Source organism: Diabrotica undecimpunctata, chromosome 10, assembly GCF_040954645.1.
Source record: "Diabrotica undecimpunctata isolate CICGRU chromosome 10, icDiaUnde3, whole genome shotgun sequence".
In the NCBI taxonomy this organism is placed as follows: domain Eukaryota; kingdom Metazoa; phylum Arthropoda; class Insecta; order Coleoptera; family Chrysomelidae; genus Diabrotica; species Diabrotica undecimpunctata.
This window is the reverse complement of record NC_092812.1, coordinates 75408744-75423534: the sequence shown is the minus strand read 5'-3', so window position 1 is coordinate 75423534 and position 14791 is coordinate 75408744. Positions and strand designations below refer to the sequence as shown.

At 34.4% G+C, this 14791-nt stretch overlaps 1 protein-coding gene across 2 annotated transcripts in view; it reads right to left on the bottom strand.

Annotated features, from left to right (window-relative positions):
• Window positions 1-1081: 1081 nt before the first annotated feature.
• Window positions 1082-14791, bottom strand: part of Rip11 (Rab11 interacting protein) — a 35949-nt gene continuing 22239 nt past the window's right edge. Inside the window, exons 7-10 of one of the 2 annotated variants that reach the window (XM_072546760.1) lie at window positions 9311-9462; window positions 9073-9245; window positions 3754-3805; window positions 1082-2539 (exon numbers count right to left, since the gene is read on the bottom strand). In XM_072546760.1, coding sequence (XP_072402861.1) covers window positions 3778-3805; window positions 9073-9245; window positions 9311-9462 — 353 coding nt within the window. In that variant the 3' untranslated portion in view covers window positions 1082-2539; window positions 3754-3777. The remainder of the gene's footprint in view (window positions 2540-3753; window positions 3806-9072; window positions 9246-9310; window positions 9463-14791) is intronic. The other variant, XM_072546761.1, reaches the window with a different exon arrangement.

Sequence of the window (14791 nt, the reverse complement as noted above, 5' to 3'; positions counted from 1 at the left end):
TGCTTACGACTGGATGACAAATTATCAGTTTGGATTTCGCCCAGAACACTTAACTATTTGGCAATGACAGTTTAGACAAGTATATTCTGACAGTTTAGAATAAAACTAAATGGAGAAATATCCAAAATGCATCCCATTAAGGTGGGAATTCCGCAAGGCAGCGTCCGGGACCTCTATTATACTTATTATATACGTCTGATCTACCAGATTCACATAACATAACAATTGGCACATTTGCCGATGACACAGTAGCGCTCATAAATCATAAACACATCATCATAGCTACACAACAACTCAAAGACTACGTGTATGACCTTGAAAACTATCTGGAACAATGTAAAATAAAAATAAATGAAAGCAAGTCAACCCACATAACTTCCACTTTACGACAAGAAACACTACCACCTACATATATCAACAATAAGGAAATAACCAGGACTAAAACAACCAAATACCTTGGGCTACACCTGGACCAAATTATGTGTTGGAAGGAGCATATCAGCTAAAAAGGCAACAAATACAACCTAACAAAAAGAAATAAATTGGTTAATTGGAAAAACTGTAAGCTGCCAATAAATAATATAATTTTAATTTACAAAGCAGTTATCAAACCAATATGAACATACGGCATTGAGCTCTGAAGCTGTAGTAGTCAATCCAATATTGTTATAATGGAAACATCAATCAAAAATCGTCGTGCCCTGTACGTACCCAACCAAAGAATATATAGAACTCAACATTAAAAGAAGTAATCCAGCTAAAGAAAGCACAATACATTCAAAAAGTGAACACACACTCCAATCCATTAATTTTCGCAATAGTCAACACCAAGTTATCAGAAGACTAAAGCGACGTTGATCAACAGACCAATAACATGGACACGTGCTTCTCACTTGAGGGGACCACATCAGGTCAATCAAAGACCTAAATTCATCACATTAACTTATAGAATACATTTTTTTATTCAGACTGTTAATTTATTGGTTATAACTTCAAATTCAGTTATTTTTTGGTTTTCTAGCATACAGGTTCGAATAAAAATACAAATAAATTAAGTAAAAACCACAGCCTGATATAGTAAATTTTAATGTATCAAAATAAACTTTTACAAAAGGTATTAACAATATTTTATTGATAATGTTACAACTTATTTTAATTAACAAAGGAGTACGATGTAATGATGTAGGAATATCTTAAATAAATATTAAATAGAACAAAATAACAATCATTCGACAGTGTAATTAATATTATGTAACAATGAATAATAAAAAATCTCTATGTACAATAGTTAAGTTATTGATATCATGTTAATAAGCATAAAATAGATTTGAAAAGTATTTTTTATCACTTTCACACGACATGTAGAACATTCTCATCAAAAAAGAGCCATTAATGTGATTAGCATGTGATGTACAAAATTTGTTGCTCCGTTAGCACTTTGTATACTTAAAAGTGCAATGTCATCTTCCTTTTTCGTCTGTGGTAACCGCGGGGATCAAATATACACAAAACATTTGCATCCGAAAACTTAATAAATGAATTGTGTGACATATACCATATTGTGCGGTCTTAGCATTAAACAACCTCTAGTATCGCATCCTATATGGTAAAAAAGCAGGACATGGAATGTGATGAAACTTGCTGAAAATCAATCATTGTTTATTTTCTGCTTCAAAATCAACGCGCCTCTAGTTTTTTCATTAGAAGACTTTTAAATTGGAACTATCCTGGAAGCTCTAAAACACTGACAACTTTAGCTTGGAATGATTGACAAAACCTAACTTAGTCTAACCTTAAATATGAAGCAAAATAAAACAAATACAATTAAACAAGACTTGTGTTCAGCTGTGGACGAGAATAAGTTATTAATTTTTCGGTGTAACAAAAGTCTAGTATATATTTGATCCTTCACCGATTAAATGTTTTAATTGTTAGTTTCTTTAAAAAGCATTTGGTTTTTCATTTGTTTTAAGTTTTTAATGTCATTTAAATGTTACGAATAATCATCAAAACAACCTGTACTAAATAACCTAGAACAGTAAAAGCATTTGTCAAAAATAGCACTCAGTTGAGTCTAGTCAAATAATCACTACAATAAAAATATTTTAAAATGTATGACAGATTGTCTAGCAAATGTGTTTGCGACATCTGAAAGAATTATTAAATAATACTAAACATCATGATTATTAAGAATTAATTGAAGATATTTCTTCGTGTCTTTATATTTAATCTCATAAATGCATGCCTTAATCTCAAAATTTTCGAATGTCTAAGCATACATTAAATTCAAAAAATTGTTATTGGCCCTTTTTGCAAATCCCGAGACTCTACACTATTACTGAAAGTGATCACTAACAAAGAGTTTAAAAACTAATAATAAACAACCAATCAAAAATACATTGAGTTCAAGGATATGAAAGTAAACTCTAGGCAATATCAAGTTGTGTATATTCCAGGCCACTTTATCTTTTAATTCTTCTGGTGACATTAATTTACTGGCACTTAAATTTTGCTGCTAAGGCACAAATGTGTTTAACTCCTGGAACAAAAAAATAAGGAAGAATTATTAAATGGAACAAAAAATACATTTTTTTTTTTATTTTAACTCTAACACGATTTACGATTTATAAGTACGCGTACTGGCTCGCAGATAGCTTCCGCCATTTTTTAGGCAGTTCCAGTAGCGTCGTGGTTCAGTTGATTATTATAAATCCGTGATGTATCAGTGGAGTGAGGAGTTTAATTTACAGGTTTAATTTAAATGGGTACAAATTTAAAGTATATTACAAAAATGACGTAACCTATAACAGAAGGTGTTACTGTTTTAAAATTTAGTGTAGGCTATTATAATTGACATTTGTGTTTTCCAGCGCTGGTAGATATATCGCATTTGTCGTTTTGGGTCTGAGGGTCTTTGACGATATATTTCAGATAATTTTTAGTTGGTATAACCTGATCCTGACTGGCGAATAGGAAACCTTCTGTTTCAGGGAACCCTTTCCTAATGTCAACCAATGTTAGTATTGTTCTTATCAACATTTTATTATTATTGTTATTTAGATTTAAACCAAACGGCCCTCAATTCCTCTAAGGGGGAAATTCACTCATCCCAGACCTACAGTATCAAAAAGATTAAACTCTCGAGAGGCTCTTATAGAGATGTTCATTTAGACTTATCTTTTTTTTATGGTTTTAGAAGATTCTTCGGAGTGATTCCACTAGTAGAGAGAATAATAGGTGGGATCTGGGTACTTTCCATTCTCAATTGTTTCCTTATTTGTATTTTAAGATCTTTGTACTATGCGATCTTCTCGTTATATTTAACACGCAGATTATTGTTGTTAGGCATCGCGCGCGCACACACACACACACGCACGCACACACACCCACACGCACACACCCACACACAATTTTAAATAGGGTTTAACATTACATTAAAAAAGTTTCGAGAAAGAAAATACCAGAATCTTATACAAACTGACATTAGCCCAACTGATCCCATAAGAATATAAATACGAATCAACGGAGAACTTACATAAGATAATTATTAAAGGAGTGAATCAAGCAGCAAAAGAAGCACTGGGATATAAACAAATTAGAAAAACAACAAAAAATCTCTCGTGGAACAATCTACTTCAAGAATTAAAAGAAGAGAAACAACGGTTATATCAAAGGTGGTTAAGATTTAAGTATACGAAGATAGAAGCCAAGAATAAAAGCTGGAAAAACAAGCGTTAGGTATTAGATACTTACTTAGTAGGACGACAATCTAGAGAATCATAGAGATTCATAAAAATTATTCGATCTGAAAAAAGAGAAGAAGTAAAAATAAACCGTATATCATTAGAAAAATGGCAAAAATATTACAAATCATTAATAACAGAACAAAGACCTGAATATAATACTACACCCTATAATGACATGATAAGTGAATATTTGCAAGAAAAAAAAACAAAAAACAGACAAACTAGCTTCAATTCTAACAGAAATCTTCAATAGATCCCTTAACGGAGAACCCCAGGGTTGGGGCTCGAGGGGTTGGTTTTGGTGTCATTTGATTGATTTTACAGAAATATTAAACACTTTTTTGGTTTTTCATTTGAAAGCGTATTTCTTGAGATATTAGAAGTTTGCATAATTTTGCTTGTGTATCAGTATACAGTAGACGCAATCTTAACCGACCATGACGGGACCTGGCCATAGGTCGGATAATCAGAAAGTCGGTTAAACCGAAAATCTTTAAAACCACCCTCAGAAAGACCTTACATATGTAACTCTATTAAAAAATATATATATTTTATGATCTATAAACAAAAAAGTAGTATGTACATACATATATGTAATTAACAATATCACTCACATGACAAATTATGAAACTTGTATAAAACGTACATATATGTATTTAAGTACATACATGTGTATGTATGTACATAATTATGAATGTAAAATGTACTAGAAAAAGTCTGTGATTTTCTTTTGTTTTATGTTCCATTGTTTTCTTGAATGCGTAGTCACGACACTTTTTAACATTACATCTGCCGCTGTTGACATATTTTTTTGCTCAATGTACAGTGAAGCCAGTTGTAGAGCATTTCTCGCATCAGCATGACTAACAGTATTGCCTTCTTCATCTTCAACCTCTTCGTCTGCTTGATCTTCGTGAATAACAGCCTGTACGATTTTTCATTTGTCAAATTGTCATTGGTCAAGTGACCATTCTGTCATGGTCATTCTTGACAATCCTCCAGTTGAATATAATTCGAGTCCGAGAATTTTTGCAAGTCATTCATCAAAGATGCAATATCATCTGGCTCTTCCAAAGGGATTTTATCAGGATTAGAACTGGATTCAATCAAAATCACTTTTTCTATGTTAGACCATGCTTTTCTCCAAGATTTTACGAATGTTGAACTTTGTATTTCATTAAAAGCTTTAGACACCATCAAAATAACGTCTTTAATGTTTATGTCTTTCAAAGCATCGATTAGGCCTTTGTTATCTAACTCCATTTTAGCCAAGATTTCTGAAAGTAGTTTTTTCCTATAGCGCCTCTTAAGACATTCGATCACTCCTTGATCCACTGGTTGGATGATACTTGTTACATTTGGTGAAAGAAAAATACATTTTATTCCAGGCTCCTTTTCACTCTGAATGTTTTCAGGATGTGTTGGTGCATTATCCAACACCAAAATAGCCTTGACTGGTACCTTTAAACTTGTTAAATATTTTGCTACACTAGGACAAAATTCATTGATAAATCAATCTTTAAACACGTACGCGTCCATCCAGGCCGATCTTTGATTTTTATAGCATACTGGGAGTGAAGAAACGTTAACATTTTTGAATGCTCGAGGTTTCTTAGCCTTTCCGATTACGAGCAGGGGGACCTTATGAGTTTTGGAGGCATTACAACAAACAGCAATAGTAATTCTCCCTTTGTTCATTTTGAATCCAGCAGCTGATTTCTCATTACTGGCAGCAAATGTTTTTACAGGAAATCGCTTAAAGTTTAGTCCAGTCTCATCCATATTGTAGACCTGTTCGGGCAGTAATTTTTCCTTTTTAATTAATTCTTGTAATTTATTTTTCCATTCGTCTGCTGCAGTTGGATCGACTGACAATTTTTCACCGCACACGCTTAAAAAATGAACACCGTGACGTTTTTTCCAGCGTGCCCACCAGCCATCGCTCGCATACAATTTTTCTCCATTATCAAACTTACCATGTAGAATCTCAACCTTTTCTTTTAAAATCGGGCCACTTATAGGCGTACCTTTACGACATTCTTGCATAAACCATAACCATAATGCATCGTCTACACGTTCATTAATTGGTTTCTTTAAAGTACACCTAGTCAAGAAGACTTTATCAGACTCGATTTGAGTGCGATAATTTTGAATGGTTTTCTTGTTTCGGCGCCAGTCTTTTACGGTTGTCACTCCTACACCGAATTCGTCATTAATCGATTTTACAGAATGACCTTTTTCAAGCCGCTCTATAGCATTTAACTTGTCTTTCATTGACACTACAACACGTTTTCGTTTAATTTCACTCATTTCGAAAAGTTCACTATGTACATAACAACAGTATATACACATGTATAGTTAAGTTTGTAACTTGCACAAAAACGAACTACGACGTTTAGACTCTAATACGGCAGCGAGAGATCGACTAAACTCATCAGTGGCTAACGTACTTGTGGTCGTACGGTACGGTGCGAACGGAAATACATAAAATCTAATCTAAAAATAGTATCATCCAAATGGAGTAGGGTCGGTCGGTTAAGAGGGCGTCTACTGTATATCGTATTGTGTATTGTATCAGTATAAATGTCTCGAATAAAAGTTGCTTAATTTTTCATAAAGAATCCAAATCTGCAATAAAAAAATGGGGGTGCCCAATTAAGATTTCAAAGTTGCCCGTGGCCCAACCCCAGGAATGAGAGGTTGTGTTTGGTGTCATTTACTAGATTTTTGAAGAATATTAAACACGTATTTTTAGAGATCTTTGATTTTCTTTATATGCGTAAGCTTATACATGTACTTTTAGATTGAACTGATGACGTGTATACATTCACACACAAAACGTTTTCATTAAAGGATGAAGCAAGTAGCAATATCCTTCTTTTCTTCTCCACTTTTGTTATCAACAACCCTCCCACAAGTATCCTTGTGAACCAAGTTATAGGATATTCTTTTGCTGGTAAGAGCAAACCACTAAAATCTCCGGTAAATGCCTACCTGATCGTGACGAACGAGTTACAGCTGACCTAAAAAGTCAGCCAGCTCTGTCAACGATACCTACCTCCTACGTCCACGAAGACATAAGTCGCGTAATCCCCGGCAATATATGGCGTATTATGTAAGTACGTTATATAACAGATTCCTAATCAAAAAGAAATGGAAACGAAGAGTAGTAGAAATAACTAGTATCTCGGATAGAGTAGCTAGCTTAACCTTACAACTATAAAAGAGATACACTATACAAATTATACAAATATACACCCCAACGAAGAAATAGAGGAACTCTACAGTAACATAACTGAAGCATTAAATAACAATAAAAGGCACTTTAAGTATTTAATTGGTGACTTTAATGCCAAAATGGGAAAAAGAAACGATAAAACAAGTCACGGGAAAGTTTGGAGTCGGCGAGAGAAATGAGAGGGGAGAACGACTGCACACTGCCAAAACAGGAAGAAAAATCAAATAGTAAATGGATTTAAGTAGCAAATGGAACCACTAAGAACGAAATTGACTTCACTCTAACCAACAAGATTGCTACAATAAAAGATGTAGTGTAATAAATAAATTTCAAACAGGTAGCGACTATAATCAGAGCAAAAATTGTTCTAAATCTGAAACTAAAAAGAATAAAATTAATCACAAAACCAACAGTAACCGGTATAAATATTAACGGACAATTGATGAAAGATTGCATGACCAAATCGACAGCTCTCAATTAATGAAAATCATCCTTGATAAAACCAAAATAATCCTGAAACATAGAAGGTAAATGAAAGTAAGTAGCAACATACAGAGAATGCAATACACAAAACTTTGTAAGACAATAAGGAAAAGTATTAAGGAATGCAAAAAAAGCATGCAATCATTGAGAAGGAGCAAATCGTGGCAAAAACCTGGAAAATCTTAGCAGCCATATTTACGAATCTCCTAAGATCAAGATGCATACCCAGACCACTGGAATAAGCAAACATAATTCTCATTCATAAGAAAGGTAGCAAAAAAGATATCAAAACTACAGCTGGATTCAGTACCCTGGATCATATCCATATGCTTCCAGAACTAATCAGTAGAGCTAAAGAATATGAAACACCGTTAGCATTAACCTTCATGGATTTCGAGAAGGCATTCGATTCTATATATCCGAAAGCAGTACCAGAAGCTTTGACCAACCAAAGCATTGACAAACCGTACATAGAGACTTTAGCAAATATAGACAAGCAAAAGCTAAGGTAAAAATTTATGAAAATATTCCAGAATTTCCCACTACCAGAGGCGTCCCAAAAGGAAACGCAGTATCACCAAAACTCTTCACTGCAACTCTAGAAAATATATTCAGCAAAATGAACTGGCAGAACAAAGGCCTATCCAATGATATAGAATACCTCAGCCATCTAAGATTTACTGACGACATCGTTCTGATTGCTAATAATTCTGCAGAACTACAAGAATTTATAAGCGACCTAAATTCTACTAGTAATGAAGTTGACCTAAAAATGAACTTGACAAAAACAAAAACCATGTACAACAAGCTAGTGGATGCCCAATATGTAATAATAAACAACACTGCACTTGAGACAGTAGACGAGTATGTATACCTGAGACAATTAATACAGAAATCTGGGTCCTTACTCCCAGAAATCAACAGAAGAATGAAATTGGCTTGGGCATCTTTTGGTAGAAATGTAGTTATATCCAAATCGAAGATGCCACTCCATCTGAAGAAAAAAGCATTCGATCGAAAAGAAAGAGATAAAATAGCTAAACTCTAAGTCACTCAAAGGTCAATGGAGCGATGCATGCTAGGTATAACAAAGATAGATCGAAAAACAATACAATGGATCAGACAAAAAACCAAGGTCACCGATGTAATCCACAGAATTAAATATTTAAAATGGCAGTGTTCGGGACATTTAGCGAGAAGAATTGACAATAGATTGTGCACTAGATTTAAAATGTGGTATCCAAGAGGCGTCAAGAGACCAATTTAAGATGGGACTATGACATAAGGAAACAAGCCGGTACAACATGGCACAGAAAAGTGAATATTAGACAATCGTGGGCAGAAATAAAGAACGACTATGTAAGGGAGGCTGTACCATAATCGGTAGAATACGCTGAGAGTGATGATAGTGATGATTTTTTTCATAAAACTGAAAATAAAAAGTTTCACATATGGTGCCGACTTATTGGACACCTTTATATATAATGTAGTCATGAAAGATCATATTATATATTTCCGTTTGGAGAAAGTAGTTATTTATATTCTTCTCAATATAAATAAACTAAAAAAACATAAAATTGATAATAATATAATATATAGACTTACGTCATTTTTGAGTGTATTGCCATTTTGCAAGTCACATAAGGATTCTGCAAAATACGAGGTGATGTTTCCATTACACGCAATAACAGATCGTCCAAATAGTCTTCTAGGTCTTTTAATTTCTTTTTCTGTTTCTCTAAAGCATTTTGGGTTTCTACTAAGGAAAGTATCAGGTCCTACAATAAAACCATGAAACACATTAACGATCATCATCAAAATTATATTTTTGTTTAATACTTACTTCTCTCGATTTCCCTTCAAACTTTTGTTGCAATTCATTTGAAATCCGATTATTTTGCGAAGTGACTTTTACTTCAGTTTCACCTCCTATAATAATACGTTGACTTGAATTACCTGTTGGTTTATCATTGTCGGTCAAAAGGTCATTTTTATCTAAAAACAAGCAATCTAAGAAGCATATACTATTTTTTAAAACTAAATACTTGTATATATCAAAAGAATAAATACAACATTTATATTAACAACATAAAACTACCACTCAAACCATGTCTTGGTGCTACACTATTCAGGTAAGTCATTTATAAATGAACTACAAAAAATTCTCAACACTATAAGTAACTAAAAGAAGCTGATAGTACAAAGTACAAGATTTTAGACAATAGGAGACAAAAAAACTAAAAAGAAATAAGCTGAACCATTTTTACAATACACTACCACCAACTTTTATACTTTAAAGCTACAAGAAAACTGTTTTTAGTTTCAGATTGGAATAAGCAAAAGTTTGACAAGCTTTTTAAGATTTATTCTGTGACAGAATCTTAACGATTATCGCTAAACTAAAAGAGTATATTTATTGAATTAGGCTAATTTATCTTGTATTTCAGTTGGTATATGCTATAGAAAGATATATGTCACAAATAAGGTAAAACCGGGTAACATTGACAGGGAGCAAACATTGATACATTTTCAAATATCCCGCTTAGGTTTTGTACGCCCAAGAAAAATAGAAGTTTGACGGTTTTAAAATTTCACATGTAGTATCACCCTCTTGTAAGAATAAGCAAAAGCTACTTAATAGTCCATTTTAAATTTTAGAAGGTTGTTAAAATTGACCATAAGAGTATTTGACTGTTACGTGATAAGTAAATCTTTATTATTCTAAGTCATCCTGGTGAATTTTTGCGGTTTCTGTATAAAGTAAGTTGTTTTAAATCGTTATTAATTAACTTATTGAAATATTTTGTTATATTTTGCTTTAATTAAAAGAAAACATCCATAAATTGTTTTGAGGTTAACTTTGCCATGTGTTTGCAATGTTACATTACTGTATAGTGTCAATTCCAAAATCTTGATATTAATAGGTACCTAGTTACTTACATACTTATATATACAGTTGTTTTCAGCAACAATGGAAAAAAGAGATCCGACAAAACATACACTACAAAAAGAATGGAATCTGCCGTGAGTGCTGTTAAGAACGATGTTATGAGAGTAAAACGAGATGCTGAAATGTATGCCATTAATCGGACAGCTTAATTGAATCATGTAAATAATTTTAAATGTAAAGATGTTGGAAAACGTACTGTACTTATCAAAGAAGAAGAGCGACTAATAGTTCATGTCAAACCAAATTAGCAGACTGGGATTTGGATTTGATCGAATGCAGTTAAAAATTTGTGTACAAGATTACCTAAAACGAACTGACAGAATAAATCCTTATTGCCGGGAAAAGATTGGATTGCTGGTAACATATTTGTTTTGAATTTAAGGTGAATTTAATAATTAACAAGTATTTTTTATGGAAGGGTTTGAGAGACGCTGGAAAGACCTACTAAGTTGTAGAATTGCTCAAAACCTTCCCAAGAACCGCGCTGAAGCCTGTTCAGCGGAAGTGTTAGGAGACTTTTATCGACAGCTAAAAACCACTATTAAAAAGAATGGTTTAGCGCGTAAACCACAAAATATATTCAACTGTGATGAGTTTGGTTTTCAAACAAACGTTGGAATCAAAAAAATTTTATGTCGAAAAGGATCTAAAAATCCACATAAAGTTGTAGGTACCGTAACAAAATCAACGTGCACTGTTCTGGTTTGCTGTAGTGCAATAGGAGAGTATTTACCTTTGTAAATTATAAAGGTTTACACTTGTATTCTACTTGTATCCAAAACGGCCCTGACGATGTTGTATTTAACTGTTCGCCATCGGGATGGATGGAATAAGTTCAGTTTGCCAATTGGTTTGAAAATTGGTAAACAGTCCCACCCTTAAATGTGGGAGTGTTTAAAAGCGCGAAGCAATCGTGGCTCGTGGCATGTGTTGCAAAAATGTAGACAAAATTACTTTTTCTTCATTGTTTAAAACATTGATCGAGACAGAATGCTTCTCTACAGAAAATGCAATTGGCGGATTTGTAGGGTCAGGTATTTATCCTTTAAATGAGGATAAAATATTACAAAAATGTGAAGTTTCATCAGCACACACGTCCACTCCAGATCTACAACAAGAAGAAGCTGCTCCAATTTTTCCAGAAAAGTTAGAACTTCAGGTTAATCGCAACTTTCAAATTCTACCAATAGGTCTAGCCACCATATCGAAAGATGTGACACCAAAAAAACCTTAGAACTCTCATTATTATCAGTACTACAGAGGCAAGAAAAAAGACCAGAAACACTGAAACGGAATAGAGTTCGAAGAAAATTTGCTGAATGTCTTACTACCGCAGAGGTTTTGGAAAGAGTTCGTTCAGAAAGCACTGCGTTCGTTCAATAGTTTGAAGAAAACAAATAAAAAGCCGAAAAAGGCGAAAAAGAAAACAAATGAATCAAATTCCGAGAGCGAAGATAGTTTACGAATGGATGACAATTCAGACTTAGATGCGCCTCTATTGGAACATGATATTCCCAATACAGTGGCAAAAATGAAAGAACAAGATTCTACCAAAATTGGGATTAACTTTTGAGTTTTGGTAAACTATACAGTTGATAAGCGTAGGAATGAAATCCATCATTGCATTGAAAAGGTAACAGAAATTATTTCCGAAAGTATTGAAGTAGCAGTGACTTTCCTGAGAAAGAAAGAAAAATGTTTTGTATTTCCTACCATTGCTGACGAAGCCACAGTTTTGCTAAAAGATATAGTAAGGGTCCTGCCAAATCCTACAACTCAGCGTGGGATGCACGTATTTAATGTAGATTTTGCGTTAATAGACGCGATCACTTTTTTTTTAACTTTGATTCTTGTTATTTTCGAATTTTTTGGGTTTTGAATAAATTATGTACCAAAAATGGTGCATAATTAACTTATATGTCACTGTTACTCTACCATTAGTAAATATTGGCTTATAACGTAGTTAATATGAAGCATCAATGTTTTGTTAGAGTGTGGGAACATTGACATCTGACACATATACAAAAATAAAAAAGTTTATCAAAATTTTGAAACTTACAATAAAACTGTTACCCTCGATTTACTCAATATAGCAACCTAACAATACGCGTAATTTCAAATTTCTACGTATAGTCATATGCGAGAAATAAATATTGTTACGTAAAAATATGAGTCATAGTTTTTAACCTTTAAAACATGTTTTTATTCTAATATGTTGTAGAGATTACGAGAGGCCTCGATTTACCTGAGCGACCTTCCAGAACCAGTGCGAGGGAAATCCAGTTTGCCTTTACCGTTTCGCCATCGAAGGTTTTGGATTTTTCGAGATAACGGCACTGGTATATAATAACGGAACTTTATTTGGAAGGGACAGTTAATTCGGACGACGCGCTCGCGATAAAATGTTACGTTCGCTTTTTTAATAAATTATGTATGTTTAGTGAAAATAAATAAATATCAGTCATTGTGCTTTTTAATGAATTAAGATAAGAACAAGACATTATAAATTAAAGACTTAACAATTAATAAATTCACAACAAATGGTGTCAGAGTGAGATCGAACATAAATTAGACTTATAATAATAATACAAGTGAATATAAAATAAATTGTGAAAATGGCTACGATTTATGAGCTGACAGTGACTAATTTAAGAAGACATCTCGAAGACAGAGAATTAGCTTCTACCGGAAAAAAGGCTGAGTTAGTCCAACGACTAAAGAACGCTTTGCTAGAAGAAGGACTAGATCCAGAGACTTATATATTTGAAGATGCTGTCCTCTCGTCGATTTCGAAAGTTTCTTCTGATGTAGCCAAGGTTTCTGGTGATGTAGCCAAAGTTTCCGGCGACATCGCTTCGTTGGAAGACAAAGTTTCTAACGAGATTTCTTCGCTGGAAAGCAAAGTCTCTGCTAACATCTCTTCGGAAATCTCTAAAGTCACTTCTGAGATGTCTGCCCTGGACGATAGAATATCTTCATTAAAAAACCAAGTTGCTGCCGATATGTTAGCCTTCGAAGAAAAGATATGGAAAGAGATGGAAAAGAAGATGGAGGAAACAGGGACAGCAGAGAGAGGTAACAATCCGATTACAGTGGAGATAAAAGAAGACGAGACGAAATTTAAGTTGGAGACACGGCCGAAATTTGAAGGAAGTGGAGGTTCTATTCATGTTAAAGTCCCAACTTTCGACGGAAAATCATCATGGAACAACTACATGAAACAGTTCGAATCAGCCGCAAGAGCAAATGGATGGTCTGAAAAAGAAAAGGCTGTAAACCTGACTATCGCCCTTCGAGGAGATGCCTTAGATGTGCTTCAGACCATAGCCGTAGAGGAGACCGATGATTTCGAACAACTGAAGAAGAGGTTAAATATGCGATATGGCCACGAACATTTGGAGCATGTATATCAGTCACAGCTTAAAAATCGTAGACAGAAGAAAGATGAGGCTCTTCAAGAATATGAGGTAGATATTGCCAGATTAGTACGATATGCTTATCCAACAGCTCCCGAAGACATGATGGAAAAATTGGCCGTTCAAACGTTTATTGATGGTCTTCGTGATCATGAAATGCAGAGAACACTGCGATTAGCTCGTCACAAGACGCTGGTTGATGTCCTATCCGCCGCCCTCGAATACGAGTCAGCTACGCAGGCCTCTGGCGGGTACAGTAAAGTTAGGACTGTAAAAGAGGAAGGAGATGAAGATAAACTTGACCAGCTCGTTAATATGATGAAAAGCATGACATACAAGAAAACGAAGACCATCAGATGCTGGAATTGTGGCGAAATAGGACACGTACGAAGCTCCTGTAAGCACCCTAGGTACGACGCAAATCAAGAAACTCACCATCAGGAAAACTAGAACGGGTCAGCCTTAGGGGGGCAGCTTCGACCCAGAACTTTTCCAAAGACCCTCTCATACTAATAGCTTCTTTGAAATGTCGTGAAGATAGTGTATATGTAGATGGAGACATAAATGGTAAAAAGCATACGTTGTTGGTGGATACCGGAGCGACCAGAACCATTATACGCCCGACAGTTATAAACAGCCGAAAGAAACTGTTACCAACGAGGTTACGACTTCGGACCGCTACAGGTGAAAATGCCAACATTCATGGAGAAATCCAGGTACAATTGGGAATTGGGGCAGAAAAGTTTGTCCATACTGTTATAGTTGCTGACATCGAAGAGGATGTTATATTAGGAATGGACGTAATGAATATGCATGGATTCCAATTGGATTTTAAGAATAAGGTAATCAAAGTTGGCAACGAGGAGGTATTTCTCCATCCACATAATGACAACACTGTGCAAGCAGCCATTACAGAAGATACAGTCGTGCCTGCGAGAAGCGAAACGATCATAGTAGC